This window comes from Pinus tabuliformis, chromosome Q, assembly GCF_031772625.1.
Source record: "Pinus tabuliformis cultivar Carrire ecotype Pingquan chromosome Q, CPIR1, whole genome shotgun sequence".
NCBI lineage: Eukaryota > Viridiplantae > Streptophyta > Pinopsida > Pinales > Pinaceae > Pinus > Pinus tabuliformis.
Genome location: NC_142296.1, coordinates 666,184,370 through 666,196,855, shown reverse-complemented (window position 1 = coordinate 666,196,855; position 12,486 = coordinate 666,184,370). Strand labels below are relative to the sequence as shown.

Sequence of the window (12,486 nt, the reverse complement as noted above, 5' to 3'; positions counted from 1 at the left end):
GTTCAGAATTTGTTTTGGTTGATCCATCCAATGTTGTACAAGTATAAATCGAAAAATACTCCCTCTTGTATCCAGATAAAATAAGCTAAACGAAAGGTGTCTTGAGAGTTCGGTAGTGACCACAATTTTCAGTGTTATTCGGAAGATCCACAGTACTCATTTTTATGTGTCCACATTTCAAATCCATAACAAGATCCATCATCAAAACAATAACCAACTTGGAGGAAGTTACAGAGAGCCAAAAATAATTGCATGTATTACAAACAAATGGATTCCCGAGTGTTTTATGACTAGTAATATCAACAGTCTGGCACCAAATCTTGACAGCTACACGTTCATGCCCCATCCCGTGCATGTCATGTAATCCATTTTGCTTTAAGAGATGCTCAAAAGAGATAACAGCTACATATTCATGTCCGGTGCATGGCACGTAGTCCATTTTTCTTTAAGAGGTGCTCAAAACAGATGCCAATGACTGGAAGTGGACAAAAACAATTTACATATATTACAAAGGGAGATTTTCAAAGAATTTCATGACTCGCAACATCAGCACAATCTTGTACTGAAACGTGACGGCTTGTACATTTTGTTGATCTATCAAATGATATAAAAGTGAATTTTAAATCGGGACTTTCCAGATAGAACAAGATGAATCTTAAGCTGTGCCCAGAACTTCCTCGAAGAAATGGCACAAACCAAACTAAATTTGTTACAATAAAGTACACAACAATTTTCTTGAGCAATTCTCATTAGCACCAAGAAAAATAACATTAGAACCCAAAGATGAGTTGCAGCCTTCTATGTGCCATTACATTCCTGCAGCAACCAACCACCCTGCAAACATGTTCCCGAGTTTTTTAAACCTCCCATATCATGGAGTCGATTATAATTCATCAGCACTTGTCTCACTGCTCGCCAAATGCATCCTAACAGAATGGGGCGCAGTGTGATTATCATCCTCACTGTCATTGCTGCTTGTGTCCTCACTTGAAACAGAAAATGGTTCATGTTCTTCTCGTTGGGGTGTTCGAACCAAACCCTCAATTTTGTACCTTTTTTTGTCCTTCCTGGTTGATCTCTTGAACTCGTCCATATCTTCTCTGCTTTTAAATTCCAACGGTCTTCGCCTTCGAGCTTTGCGCTTACCCTTGGGAACATCCTCTATAACAGTAATGTCAACATCCTTTTGTCTATTAGAAGCCAATGAATCAGATCTCTCACTAGCCACATCATTCAACTTGCTTAACCTACCAGTGTGTCGCTCATCTTCATGAATAGAACCTAAGCCATCAGCTTCTTCATCGTCTTCAGAGTCTACAGCCACAGCTGCATCAATTCTTCGTCTCTTCCTACCCACGCCTGTCTGAGAAGTATTCTCAAGATCATTATAGATGTCAAATAAATATAAAAAAAGCTATGTTTGTTAATCCACTCCGAGACTCTCCCACATCTATAATAATTCATTTTATATATCATTCTCTTCAAGATGGAAGGTAAAGAACAGTTTTTGCACACTTTCATGCTAAATAGGAAAACAGTGGTAAAAGTACCTTTGGTCCACGATCAACAAGATGAGCCCATACTGTGCGATTCCTTAGACAATCCAGAACAGCCTGGCAATGGCTTGTATAGGCATATCTCTCGCCATTATGTTTCCTGAGATTCTGCCAGTGCTGTCATGACATTCACTGACAAGTAAATATCATGGAAAAGAAGATCAAAATAAAAATGATTGTCAATAAGCAACATGAAGAGACAAACAGGTTAACGCCTGAAAGGATGGACAAACAACAAAAGGCAAAGAGCACATCATTAAGCAAGATGGACACCCTTTTTTTACAATAGATACACACCGGTAGGACAGCCTCACACAGTTCATCATATGACATATGCTGATTTTTGCTGAGTAATTCATCAATTAAGCCTGAAAAGGAAAAATGCATTAAACACCAAAAACACAAGATAATCGAAACTCATTCAGGTGATTAATGCATAGCTTAAGCTTGACCAATTTTTATGCATACCAAGATCACAGATGAAGGGGAAAAAAGAAGAATTATTGCCAAAGAAAGTTAAAACATTTACTGGGCAACGTCGGTGCACCGCCTCCCATAGATGTATTTTCTGCATCATCAGACATATCACCAGGAGAGACATGAACACTAGACAAGTGCCCATCGATTGAATCAAAGGCAATGCAATGACTACTGCCTTCAGTCATATTATGCACACTAGTTGAAGCTACATTTTTATTAGCAGTACATGAGACATCTGATGATCTAGAAGGTGTTTCCCTTCTAGTTGAGTATGAAAGATCATCAGTCCTGTTGCTCTCCTCTTGCCTCTTTGTATCAGGTGATGACAACAGTCCCTCAGGGTTTACAAGCTCTTCAATTCCATGAACAGTTCGGGACGACTCTCTAGCATTGTCTTCTCTGTTTCTTCTCCTTGAAACCTGCAAATAGTTTAGAGTCCAGACATGGAAAAACAAAATCAATATTATAGATTCTCTGAGCAGTTCTTATAAACAAATTATCATGCATCCACGGAAGTAAAACGAAACCAAAAAAAAAATTATTGTGTTTTTCAATAACTGGCTCTAACAATTCATTTGTTCTTAGAATAAAGACAAAAAGGTAACAAAAATGCAATAATAGAAGATTATTTATTTCTAAGAACCTCCAAACACAATTAAAATGCAAAGATTACCGAATTATGTTCCTTCTGTCCACTGACAGAATTACACTGTGAGGTGACTGCAGTTGGTCTCTTAACAAGGGTGCCTGAAGGTGGTGCTGTGGAAGATGCCAACTGAGGAATATTGCCAGCCTGTCGCACACGTGGTACTCGAGGAACTCTTGGAGAACTGTTGAGCTGCTGATGCAACAATAAGGCAAGCTGCACACAACAACAAAAAATGTCAATGAGAGAACTAGATACGCAGAGATACCAAAATGTAGAAATAAAGATCATTCAATCTAGCTCTTCACCGCTTCATCACTTAGGGTTGTAGGGGCACTGTTTGAAACTGGAGGGGGTGCAGATGGCAGAGTAGTAGCAGCTTTCACTACAGATTGAGCAGCAAGTAAACTTGACTTTTCAGTTTTGTGAGCTGTCCCTATAGCAACATGCTTTGTCTGTGTTGATAAGGTATGCTGATGCGTTGCAACAACATGCTCCATAGAACTAGAATAATTAGGTACATTCTGTCCTGCAGATGACTTTGAAGATGGACACAAACTGTGTCCCTTTGGACTGGAAGCAGACTGCTTTGACGTTCCACCTGGGAAGCTTGATTTTCCAAGTGGTGCTGTTTTTCCTGTAGAATTTGTCAAGCATTTAACATTATCCTTCGGAACAGATTTTGATGATGATATCTCTGGAGAAACACGGCCAGGGCTCCCTGTGCTTGACCCTTTACCAACAGCATTCCCAGCATCATCTTTCATGATTTCTGTGGAATTACCTGATCTAATGCGCTGCTTTGAGTGATGAATTGGCTTGCTGGCCGGTGAAAATGACACTGTACATACTGATGACTTCGTTCCTTGACCAGATGATTTACTGTTACCCTCAGCAATGGGCCCAGATGCAGGTGGTCTTGATACACAACTTGAGCCAGATGTTTTACCAACACCCCCAACTGAATTCTTATGCAAATGAGCTGCCCCTGGGCTTGATTTTGAGCTTCCATTCGGAGACTTTGAGCTTGAAACCTGCATTGATAAAGCTGTTTAAAAATATGCAGTTAGAAGCATAGAATAATCAAGTCGGACCTCTAGAAATATACTAGATTATAAGCAATGAACAACACCTAATATTTCTTCCTTCAGTGTACCTATAGCACTGGCAGTATACAGCGATGAACCCATGCTGAATCGTGGACGATGAGCTGGTGGCAAACGGGCTTCCTGCAGCAATATTGAGGACTGCTGGGAAGAGGATTGTGCTTGTTCATAACCTCCTTGACATGATTGCTCCAATTTCAACTGTCTTTCTTCTGATACAGCATCATCCTGACAATGTGAATCTTCCGTTAAGATTTGTTTTGGAATATCTATCCCACTCTTAAGTCCAATACTAGTCATGTTATCTCTGCTTTCTAGATGGAACTCCTCGGTATCTTTGACAACCGGACAATTATCTTCTGGTTGATTTTGAGCCAATGTATGCTGCTTCTGTGATTGCATGAAGTCATCTGGCCTAGATTTTGCAACTGGACATGAAGGTTGTGTTGCTTGCTTGAAGAAAATGTTGCCAGAGACAGCCAAATGCCTGGGATGTGAGAAAGAAGATGGATCACCAACTTTGTGTGGTTGCTGTTTGCATCCCTCACCAAGTGATTTTTCTCTTGTTAGATTGGAGTTTGAGGATGGCAATGGTTTGACATCCAGCATAGCTTGTTCATCATTTATCTCACCTTTCACTTTCAGTAGGCTAATAGCAGACTCAGATGCAACAACCCCATTTAAAGTTGGGGGAGTTATAGATAAGCATGGAACAGCATCTACTGGAGGACAATTTCCAGAAAGAGATTTTGGTGATGCAAATTCAGAATCAGAAGCAAGTGCAGCATGGAATGGAACTTCAGAAGTTTCAAAGTCAACAGTGGACTTCCCAGGATTTGACATTGATGCATCCTCCACTGCAATTTTTATATCCTGATAACCAAAATAAAAAATTAGCCTACCTCAATGAAAACAGATTACAACATGACAGAAAATTTTAAATCTGAATACAGATGGGAACAGTACAATTTTATCACATTTCTTGAAACACTTGACAACTCACAACTGGAAAGCCAGTTGTCCAAAACAGATGGCCTTTCTAGAAAACAACTAGCATCTAAATCATAACAGAAAGGACTACGAATCTTTGCTACAACCAGAATGGCATGCCACAAAGCAAGCTGTCAAGATTTAATCGGTAAAATTTAAATAAAGAAAAGCCATTAAAATGTTTCAATGGCAAGATACAGAAAACACCAGAATGTTCTAAGAATTTTTTATATCACAAACAAAAAGACATGTCACAAAGCAAAACTGTCAAGATTTGCTTGGTAAAACTAAAAATAAAGAAATATTTAAATATTTTCAATCATAAGAAAAAACACCAGAGAACATGCACCTGCTACGCCTCATAAAGCTTTCCTATATCAAAAACAAAGAGATAAAGTCTGCTCCTTAAGATCAAATTGTAGGCCTGGGTGTATTGTTAAATTAAAAAAAGCCCAGTAATGAGCATGCAGGTCAGGGACAGTCACTTTGAAGTTTTGTAAATATAGAAATATCAGATCTTTCACGGACTTCCTGTCACATTGATTACACCCTTGAATAAGTGACTACTTTGAACAGCCAAGCATGCACTTAATGCCAGTAGACTGGATAAAATTTTACTTAATGTTCAGATTTTGGAAACCTTCAATAGAAACTCAATGAAAACTCTTCACTTAATTACAACTAAACCATACCAACCATGATTCGATTATAAATTTGCAACATACAGATCAGACTTTTGTCCAACCAACAGGAAGCTAAGGAATTGTTGTCCTGAAAGTTTCCATGGTAACGATGCAGACCAAATGTATGCAATCAGAAAAAGCAACACTTAACCATCAAATGCACTGTTGCAATACCCACATATTTGAAATTCCCCTCCAGAAAAATTGAACTAAGAGGTCAAAACACTTGTTCAGAGAAAGACCAACAAAACTTCTAGCATCAGGAATTTGGCATACTTACATGGTTGCAACCCCTCTACAGAATAATTTAATTTAATAACCAAAAAAAACTGAAATGTGAAAACACTAGCTCAGCTAATAAACTTCTAATGTTGGGAATCTAATCTCTTTGAAGTTTTGAACTTTGTAAGATGCTTAAGAGTTGGGCGAACAAGGGAACCTATTGAATCAAGAAAAACCACAAATGCTGACATTCCTAGATAAAAATATTTTTAACTTTCTTGTATACAGAAAAAGGCATCTTAAATTGCATCAAGGAAATGGACATGCTCACTTACTCTTCTAAAACCTACCAAGGTTGATGCAAGTAACAATATCTCCAATTTAGCTGGAAGCTTGATATGCAATCTTGCAACATAGCTTACTTTTAAGGAGCAAATGATAATTTTTACCTTCACAGACTGATCTACTGACCATTGCAACTTCATAACTTTCAAAAATAAAATAGTTCAGGCACTACTGCATTGCCTTTTTCTTTCTGAATAATTCGTTTTATGTTAACCACCGCCTTTCAATCTACTCCATGTACTGTCTAATATGCAATTTGTTAGTCATCAGTCTGCTGATAAAGCCTTAAAAAGTTAAATCCTTATAGTGCTGCAAAGAAAATAGTTAATAGGACATAATAAAATGAACTAAACTCACAGATATGAGATTGAGATAAGCTATATCGGGACATGGAGATGTCACCATTCAGAAGCGTGTATTCCCTTTTAAAACCAACTGTGCTACAAAATCTCCATAATTCTTTTCCCTTTTACATATCCATAACACCAAACCCTACATTTCTGTGTGAAATATTCCTTAAATATAACTAGATGGGCTATCTCAAAGTGAGTTAAACCTCATACTAACAGGCCTTCTTAACTGGTTTCCGGGTATATGCAAAGTTATACTCAATGATCTCAGCTGCTTGAATTATTTTCATAAGATAGTCTCGCATCACTTTGTGTGTACATTACAGATAGTCTAAGAAACTGTTCAACCTGTCTTGATTTCCTTGTTATGTTTGCACGGATGCCACATCATAATCATTTCAGATTTTTCTTCAGGGAAACACTTTTCTGCATGTCAAATTTCACATTGATTTATCACTGCTGCTAAAAAGGACTTTTTTCTGACTCTAGATTTCCGATCAAGCTTTATAAAGGACTTCTAATTCACTGTCTAATTTGAATACAAACATAGATTATTGGGATATTACTTGAGGGAAATTTAATCTTTTATATTGCCTACAGACGAAGTGCAAGAGATTATAGCTGTTTGATTGAAATCCAATCCGCCCCCCACCCACTCCCACACAACAGACAGTTTAATTCTCTCGGAGACACAAATTGAAATTACACTGTTGGGCCAGAATGAAAGTCCTGGTGACTTTGAAAGATAGCATTGCCTTGGTGGCAGCTTAACCGAAAAAGAATGCTTGTGCTAATCATTTGCTCCTGTAGGGGCATTTCGTCCACATAACCTGGACCACTTGCCATGGCCAACCTCTTCAGGTTGTTTGTAATGCTTACTGTGAGTTTAACCTAAAGCACTCAAGAATAACAGCTTGGGATGCCATGGCTAAAATCTTGCAGAGAGTAAACATCTTATGAATATATATTGCGAACAGGAAAAAGAACTAAAATGATGATGATAGGCATAAGTTAAGAACCAATATGAATAGGCATTTAAATAATAACAAAACACCATATATCCTTCTCTCTGTATATCCACCCACAATACAGCAACCAGAAAGGCTGCATGCACAGGGAACAACACCTGGAGAAGACTGCAAACCAAGTAAATCGGGTTTTCACAAATAAAATGAGACCAGAATGGAATAGATTGCAACCTTTAGAGTATTTCACCTAACGTACAATAGTGCCAACTACGATAACTATGATTGACCCTCTAAGCCTGACAATTACAAAATTTCAATGCATTATAATGTGAAAAGCCCCATGGAAGCAAATGTGTTCTCGCAACTTCAGATAGACTCCTATGCCACTTCATAATGTGCAGGAAGTCCCACTATGATTTTCTAGTCACTAAGCCTGATAAAGTTATTCAATGAATTATACTGTGAAGAGACCCATTGAAGAGAATGCATTGTAGCAACTTCAGTTGGACTCCAGCATCTAGCGCCATACCATTCCTGGACAGCAACCTTTTGTTTTGCCCTACAATTTCATAACTCCTGTCTTAATTGAGCTGATGAAGTGTATTTTAAATTAATCAAATGAATGATGGCTCTCCACAATATCATTTCAAAATAACGCACATGACAAAATCATGAGAATCAAACTATATGACATAGTTTTGGATACTAAAATGACTGTCTGGTTCAGTGCATAATTATGACAATATTCATCTGTGTTGCAAACATCCCAATTTTATTGTGAAGCCAATGTTTGCCGATTTTTCCTGATATTTTGGTGTTATCTTAATTTTTCCAATGTTTGCCAATTTTTACCAATATTTTCTCGATTTTTACAATTTTTTTGGTTTTCCGGACCCTTGCAATTTTATCCCGATGCCGATGTTTGCAACATCGATTCATCTCAACGGCTGGTCACAGCCCTGGGCCTTCTTGTTTTCTGTGATAAGCTTACTAATAAAACTTAAGAGTATGATTTATAGGGATTTTCTGATTGCATCCCTTTTTGATGTTTTCTGTGATTAGCTTGATCGCAGAAATTGAGTATAATTTATAGAGATTTCTGATTGCATCCCTTTCATAATAGTATAGACAAAACCATCTAATAGTGTTTGTTGCAGCCAGTACTAATTTACCTGCATTAAGGTTTCTGCTGCTTCTTCCCCTAACCTCTGCAATGGCCACTGCTCGGATGAGTGCTAGCTCCCATCCCCCACCTATCACCCCCTCCTTCACCCAACATGAAACTGCATTTTGTGCCCTAGCTAAAGCCTAACACAGCTGCAAGAAATTCTCAAAATAGGGTTTCAGTTGTGACGCTCAATACATTAAAAGAACAGGGTTATGAGTTATCTTAAAATGTGGATGATAAAAATATACACGTTATTTTTTGATTTGACAGGGTATCTAAATGAAATCCTGGCTTATAGCAAAATCTGGAGATCTTTTCTACAACACAGGAGGACAAAAAAGATTAATACGCAGGGAACAGCAGCAGGACCCAGAACCAACTGATAGACAGGATCTAAAAGCCCTATCTCTGCTGGAAGGATTACAACTAGTCAAAGGCATTACCTCTTCACGGCTGGTCTGTCCTGGCTAATCCTCTCTTATCATTAAGTGGAATATTTGAGCCAAGTAATTACGAAATCTCCAGAGTTGTGAACAGCAAAGCAGCTTATCTCCTTTAAGGGTCTGAGCTCATCTATGGGAAGTATAATCGGGAAGCTTTCTCCAAAGTAAATGAATGGGCTCATCCTCCTGAGTGAACGTAGAATATCATCACAGTTGAAGGAATCCAAGGGTTTTGGTCCTCCATCCCTTAACTGCCTGCCCAAGCCACGAAGCAATCCATTGAAAGCCAGGGTCAGAGAGACCTCAATAGAAAGAAACAATACTGCCACAAAAAAGAGAAGTATCAGGTAATCGATGAACCCCTCCATGAGAAAAATGGATTTCTTCTATGCATTTTCTTCCGTGGGTCTCTTCAGAGTATAATTCATTGAATAACTTTATCAGGAGACCTTGATAATATTGGCCTCATTGTCAGATCTCCCTCAGGCCTCTATCACTCTCTTTTGACTTATTCTTGAGTTGTCCACTTTTCCCGTCTTGGACAAACTTGCTTAGTATTTTTTTATCACTGTACCTTTGTCATGACCTTATACATGTGGTCTGATTTTGTACTCATGTAAGTTTATTTCTTCATATTATTTTCAACATTTTCCAGGAGCTGTGCTTGCATTCTCACATTGTATTCAGTGTTTTAAATAATGGCCGAGCCGGCTCCGAATTGGCCGAGCCAGACCCCCGGCCGGTCCAACTTGGTAGAGAAAACGGACCGGCAGCCGGTCACCGACTCGGCTGGTTCGGCCAGTCACGTCCACCCGCGCCCAGCATAACTTTTTGGGGGTAAAACGAGCCCCTCACTGCATTCTAATTGGATTTTAGGTTTTTTTAGGTCCATTTACCTCTCCCAAGCCTATAAAAGCTACCCAACCCCTCACATTTCCTCACAGCTATCTCATTGCATTTGTGTGAAAATTTGTGAGAGATTGTGAAGGGTTGTGGAGTTTCTTTTTGGAGTAGCAGTGAAGAGTCTTGGGCAATCATTGGAGCAGCAGTGAGGAGCTTCTTGGGCACCCATTGGTGCAACATTGAGGAGTTGGTTTGTTGGAGCAGCATTGACGAGGAGGTTTGTGCTTAGAGGTATTTTTTTTTCACTTCTAAAATCTGTTTTTGCTTGTTTTTTTTGTGCAAATCTGGAAATTGAAAAGAATCTTTTTTTGTAAAAGAAATGAACATTGAAGCCATCTTATTTTTTCTGTTTTCATTTTCAGATTTTTTCCTTTCATTTCCAAGTCCAAAAATGGCTCCTAGAGTGAAATATGTTGCTTGGGCATATGCTGAAATGATTGATAATCAAATGTATTGCAAATTTTGTCATAGAAAAATTAAGGAGGGTGGAAGGGGCATTCATCGGCTGAAACAACACTTGCATGGGGTATTAGAGGCCAAATTACTCAATGTGAAGCACCATCAGAACAAACTGGGGAGATTAGGAAGGAGTTGCTAAATAACTTTGAGAAGTTTGAGCAAGAAAAAACTAGGCAAAAAGAAATAGAGGCTGAAATTGGGAGGAAGAGGAGTATACAACAAATGATGGCTGCCAACCCCAATTTTGATTATGAGGGCTCTTCATCTATCCCTTGCACTAATGCATCCAACCCCTTTCGCTATGTTCCTCCCTCTTTGGAGTCTATGCAAGAAAAGGGTAAGGGTAAAATGAAAAAGAGGGGTGATATCAAAAGTTATTTCACACCCTCCTCTCCATCAGATGCACATGGTCCTCAAGCTAGTAGAAGTCATATGCAGCCCACTTTAGATGACCATTGGAAGAAAGAATTGAGAGAGACTGTCTATGATTACATAGCTAGATGGTGGTATGATTCTGATATCCCCTTCAATGCTTCTCGTTCACCATATTAAGAACCCATGTTTGAGGCCCTACTGTGCATGAGCTAAGGGGATCTCTTTTGCGAAAATAAGTTTCCTCCATTGATGAATATTTGAAAGATTTCAAACGCTCATGGGCAAAAACAGGATGTACCATCATGTCAGATGGATGGACTGATCAAAGGAACCGTACCATCATAAACTTTCTTATCTTTTGCCCACAGGGAACCATGTTTCTAAAATCAGTTGATGCATCTAATAGGGTGAAAGATGCACACTTGTTTCAGCTTTTGGATGAGGTTGCTGAAGAGGTGGGGGGGTGGCTAATGTTGTTCAAATCATCACAGATAATGCCTCTAACTATGTTCCTGCTGGTAAAACGTGAGGAAAAAGAACAAAACCATCTTTTGGACCCATGCGTTGCACATTGCATAGACCTAATGCTTGAGGATATTGGCAAAATAGATTGGGTCAAGAACTCTGTAGAGCATGCCAAAAGCATAACAAAATATATCTACAATCACTCATGGATTTTGAGCCTGATGAGGAAACACACAAGGGGCAGGGATATTATTAGGCCTACCAACACTAGATTTGCAACTTATTTTTTGACATTGCAATCTATGCTTTCCCAACATAGAAACTTGCAAAGGTTCTTTTCCAGTTATGAATGGAATGAATGTCAATGGTCTCGCAAACAGGATGGCAAAGATGTGAAAAAAAAAGTTAATGAAGAAATATTTTGGAAAAAGGCGACAGAGATTGTGAAGGTTGTTGAGCTACTGGTTAAGGTGTTGCGGTTGGTGGATGGGAAAGATTGGCTATGGGCTTCATTTATGAGGCTATGGATCAAGCAAAGGAGAAAATAAAGGCAACATACAAGGATAGAGTGGCTAAGTATGGGCCCATTTGGGCAATCATTGATGTAAGATGGAACAATCAACTCTATCACCCTATACATGCAGCTGGATTTTTCTGAACCCAAGGTATCATTATAAAGCTCTGGAGGCAAATGCTTTGACTAGGGAGGTTAAAGATGGATTGATTGATTAAATTGACTGCATGATCCCTAAGGAGAGTGATTAGCTAGACATACACCGACAGATCACTTGTTTCAGCAAAGCCACAGGTACCTTTGGCAAGAACCTAGCAAGGATTGCAAGAGAAGCAGATGAGCCAAGTAAACAAACAATTTCAATTTTCAAATTCTTATTTTGTTAAATTGTTTAAAATTTGAAAGTTGGATATAATTTGTTGAGCTAAATCATTATACAACTATGTTTTTTGCAGCACAATGGTGGGAAGCATTTGGTAGCCATTGTCCTCAATTGCAGAAGTTTGAAATCTGTATTTTGAGTCAAACTTGCAATGCTACTACTGGGTGTGAGCTCAATTGGTCTGTCTTTGAGAGGATTCACATGAGGAAGAGAAACTGTTTTGAACAAAAACGGTTAAATGATCTAGTTTATGTCCAATACAACCTACGACTAAGACGCAACCAATTGCTAAACAAAAGAACTGATACAGATCCCATTGTGTTGGAAGATATTGATCCAGCGTCAGATTGGGTAGTGGAGAGTCATCCAGCAGAGTTTGATTATGACAAGGATTTTGGTATTGATTTGGATTTACAGATAGAGGCATTAGC

At 38.7% G+C, this 12,486-nt stretch overlaps 1 protein-coding gene across 5 annotated transcripts in view; it reads right to left on the bottom strand.

Annotated features, from left to right (window-relative positions):
• Positions 1 to 235: 235 nt before the first annotated feature.
• Positions 236 to 12,486, bottom strand: part of LOC149221305 (RING/FYVE/PHD zinc finger superfamily protein) — a 55,218-nt gene continuing 42,967 nt past the window's right edge. For 2 of the 5 annotated variants that reach the window (XM_089385068.1, XM_089385069.1), the window contains 7 exons: positions 3,839 to 4,661; positions 2,991 to 3,730; positions 2,710 to 2,898; positions 2,086 to 2,455; positions 1,854 to 1,924; positions 1,551 to 1,673; positions 236 to 1,363 (listed from right to left, as the gene is read on the bottom strand). In XM_089385068.1, coding sequence (XP_089241194.1) covers positions 884 to 1,363; positions 1,551 to 1,673; positions 1,854 to 1,924; positions 2,086 to 2,455; positions 2,710 to 2,898; positions 2,991 to 3,730; positions 3,839 to 4,661 — 2,796 coding nt within the window. In that variant the 3' untranslated portion in view covers positions 236 to 883. The remainder of the gene's footprint in view (positions 1,364 to 1,550; positions 1,674 to 1,853; positions 1,925 to 2,085; positions 2,456 to 2,709; positions 2,899 to 2,990; positions 3,731 to 3,838; positions 4,662 to 12,486) is intronic. The other 3 variants (XM_089385070.1, XR_016249366.1, XM_089385071.1) reach the window with 3 other exon arrangements.